Here is a 3,255-nt window from a genome sequence, read left to right on the forward strand (position 1 = left end):
ACCATTGTATAGTTGTCATACCCAGCGACCTGACTCAGTTTTGATTCTCTACACTCCTTCACATTGTCCTCCAAGTCCTTTAGTCTAACTTCTTAGTATTCCTCAAATGTATCCACTTCTTTCCATCTCTAGAGCTACAATTTGAAGTCGAGAACTATCTTGGATCCATAATAACTTCTTAACTAGACTTCTTGCCCTTCAATTCTACCCCTGTCAATCCATTCAGTATTTTGCCACCAGAGTGAATATTTTTATAAAATATCTTATTGTATTATTCTCTTGTCAGTGGCTCCCTTGGAGTTTTCGGGGGAAATTTTTTCATAGTATTAAATATAAGGCTTTCCTTGGTCTGAATCTTGCTACTTTTTCCAGCCTACTACCTATCAGAAGTGCTGCTAGACACAGAACAACAGTAATAGCTGAGATTAGCTGACTCTGTCCTGTGTGTCAACTACTATGCCAAGTGTTTTGCACACATTATCTCATCTAACCTTAATAACTTTTGTAGTGGGTAGCATCGTCTCTTTTTACAGATAATAATCATTTGTCCAAGATCACCCAGTTAGAAATAGCAGAGAGAGCATTAAAGCCTTATCTCTCTGTCCCAAGCACTATGCTATGGAACTTACTTTGATGATATGAAAGTCCCATACCATCCTGGGTTTCAATTGACATCTATATGCAAGAGCAAGGCTACTGAAGAGCATAGGCTGTGGAGTCAGATCTGAGCACCATCAGGACTGTGCCCCTTATTGACTGGTTGGTCCGTGAAAAGGAGTATCCACTGCACAGAGCTTTGGGAGAATGAAAAGAGAGTATATGTGTAATGGGCTGAGCGTAGTATCCAGCACAGAGTAGACACTCAATACATATTTAAATAAATGAATAGGAATGCTAGTGGGAAGTAAGGCAAGATTCTCACCTCTTAAATGCTCATCATTTCATTGGGGGAGCATTGGCGTGCACAGGAAAAAGGTCTTATGTCATAGGTTTTATGTGCTATGGGAATTCGAAGAACACAGAAACTGTGGCAGCTTTGATTTGCAATCGGCATACAGTGAGCTCAAAGCAGGTGTGGAAGATGTGCTCTGTGATGATACAAGGCAGCAGAGCCAATGTGAGTCAAGGTCAGGAATATAGATTTGAAAGTCATTACACTGCAGGCTGTACTTGAAACTGGAGAGAAACAGTTTACCAAATGTAAGGATGTAAACAGTGAGAGCAAGAGCTCTCCTTGGAGAAAACACATCTTTAAGGTTGTACTGAGAAAGGTTAGACAAATGAGGACCAGTGGGATGGGAGAATATTCAGTGTCATGGCAGATAAAAGAAACACATATTTTCCAGATAGAGTTATATCTCAGACTAAAGAATGACAAATAACCATATTCCCACAGATAGTTTAATCCTCTTTCAGATGAAGAACTATCCCTTGTCTTTGGTGAAATCCTAGAGACGTTTGAATCAAATTAACTTGAAGAGATTAAATTTTCTTTTTCCTTTGTATCTGATTCCAGTGTATGGAAACCCAAACGCTGCAGAGAAAGTCTGGAATCCTGAGCAGCGATGGCGCTGATGAAAATACACTTCCTCGGCTGGCGGCAATGATCATTGCTTTGTCCCTGCAAGGCGTTTGTCTGGGGCAAAGAAACCTGCCTTCCCCAGAGTATTTCACAGACTATATTTTCAGTTCCTTGAATAGTACGAATACTCTCCATCTGTCGGGTAAGGACCTTTTTCATGAATTTAACTTCCAAGTCACACCTGCTAAATAAATCGTGCCAAAAGGAAAGACTGACACTTTTCGATGACTAAACATGTTCAGGTATGTTGTCAACACCATTTTATCTTGGTGTGTAGTAAGACAGCTCAGGTGGCCTTCTCAAGGCAAATGTACCGTGGTGATATTTATGTGGTGCCGAAGCAAAAATATGGACTCGGCTCATGTCTGCAGTGATGATGAAATTATGGGTGTGGAGCGGAAGGGAAAGCTTTTGATGATCTGTCACGAACACTAACTGAACCCGTTCCTGCTTGGTACATAGGGCTGAGCCAGGGGTGACAAAATAACATGTAGAATGATGAAACAGTATGCCCAATGGTGCAAGAGCCTTGATAGCAGTTTGCTTGTAATCATAAAAGTGTCATTTAATTTAATTTAATGTGATTATTTTATTCATTTATTTTCATAGTCTATTACATTATCTGAGGAATAAGTGGAAGGTGGCATCAGAAATGAAAAGCATTGTCTTTGTTATAACAGTAAGAGGGAAATGAAGGTAGATTTTAAAAAGAAGGTTTTTATTTAAATAAATATCATCTAGTTATCAGAAAACAGGTTTCTAGTGGAGGAAATTCTTAGAAATAGACTTTGTGTGGTAGATACACCTTTTAAAAAATTTTTCAATTAGAATTGACATTCAGTATTATTTTATGTTAGTTTCAGATGTACAGCATAGTAGTTAGACATTTATATAATTTACAAAGTGATCCCCCACACCTGCCCCCGTTAAGTCTGCGCACCTGGCACCCTACACGTTTATTACGATGTAATGGACTATATTCCCTGTGCTGTACTTCACATCCTCGTGACGATGGTGTAACTACCAGTCTGTACTTCTTAGTTCCTTAGTCCCTTTTTCACCCGACCCCCCTCCCACTTGGCAGTCACGAGTTTGTTTTCTGTATCTATGAGTCTGTTTCTGATTTGTTTATTTTTCTTCTACAGATTTCACATTTCACATTTCACATTTAAATGAGATTACATGTTGTCTTTGTCTGACTTATTTCACTTAGCATTATACCTTCTAGGTTCATCCATGTTGTCACAAATGGTAAGATTTCTTTTTTTTTTTTTTATGGCTGAGTAAGAGTCCATTGTATATATGCATCACCTCTTCTTTTTTATTTTTTAAATTTTTATGTTTTTATTTTTTCGATTATAGTTGACATATCATGTTACATTAATTTCAGAGATTAAACATTTATATAATTTATAGTGATCATCCCAGGAAATTCAGTACCCACCTGACTCCATACATAGTTATTACAATACTACTATATTTCCCATGCCATATTCTATATCCTCGTGACTATTTTCTAGCTACCAATTTGTACCTCTTAATCCCCTTCCCCCTTTATCCATTCCCCATCCTCCAATCTGACAGCCATCAAAGTGCTCTCTGTAAATACAACCTTGTTTCTGTTGTTTGTTTGTTTATCCTGTTCTCTAGATTTCACATATGGCATTTGTCTT

General features: G+C 38.1%; 1 protein-coding gene across 3 annotated transcripts in view; it reads left to right on the forward strand.

The window, feature by feature from the left end:
• Positions 1 to 3,255, forward strand: part of SLC39A12 (solute carrier family 39 member 12) — a 75,054-nt gene that overhangs the window by 13,597 nt on the left and 58,202 nt on the right. For all 3 annotated transcript variants that reach the window (XM_023533098.1, XM_011364376.1, XM_023533099.1), the window contains one exon: positions 1,517 to 1,724. In XM_023533098.1, the coding sequence (XP_023388866.1) occupies positions 1,517 to 1,724 (208 nt within the window). The remainder of the gene's footprint in view (positions 1 to 1,516; positions 1,725 to 3,255) is intronic.

Source organism: Pteropus vampyrus, unplaced genomic scaffold, assembly GCF_000151845.1.
Source record: "Pteropus vampyrus isolate Shadow unplaced genomic scaffold, Pvam_2.0 Scaffold96, whole genome shotgun sequence".
In the NCBI taxonomy this organism is placed as follows: Eukaryota; Metazoa; Chordata; class Mammalia; order Chiroptera; family Pteropodidae; genus Pteropus; species Pteropus vampyrus.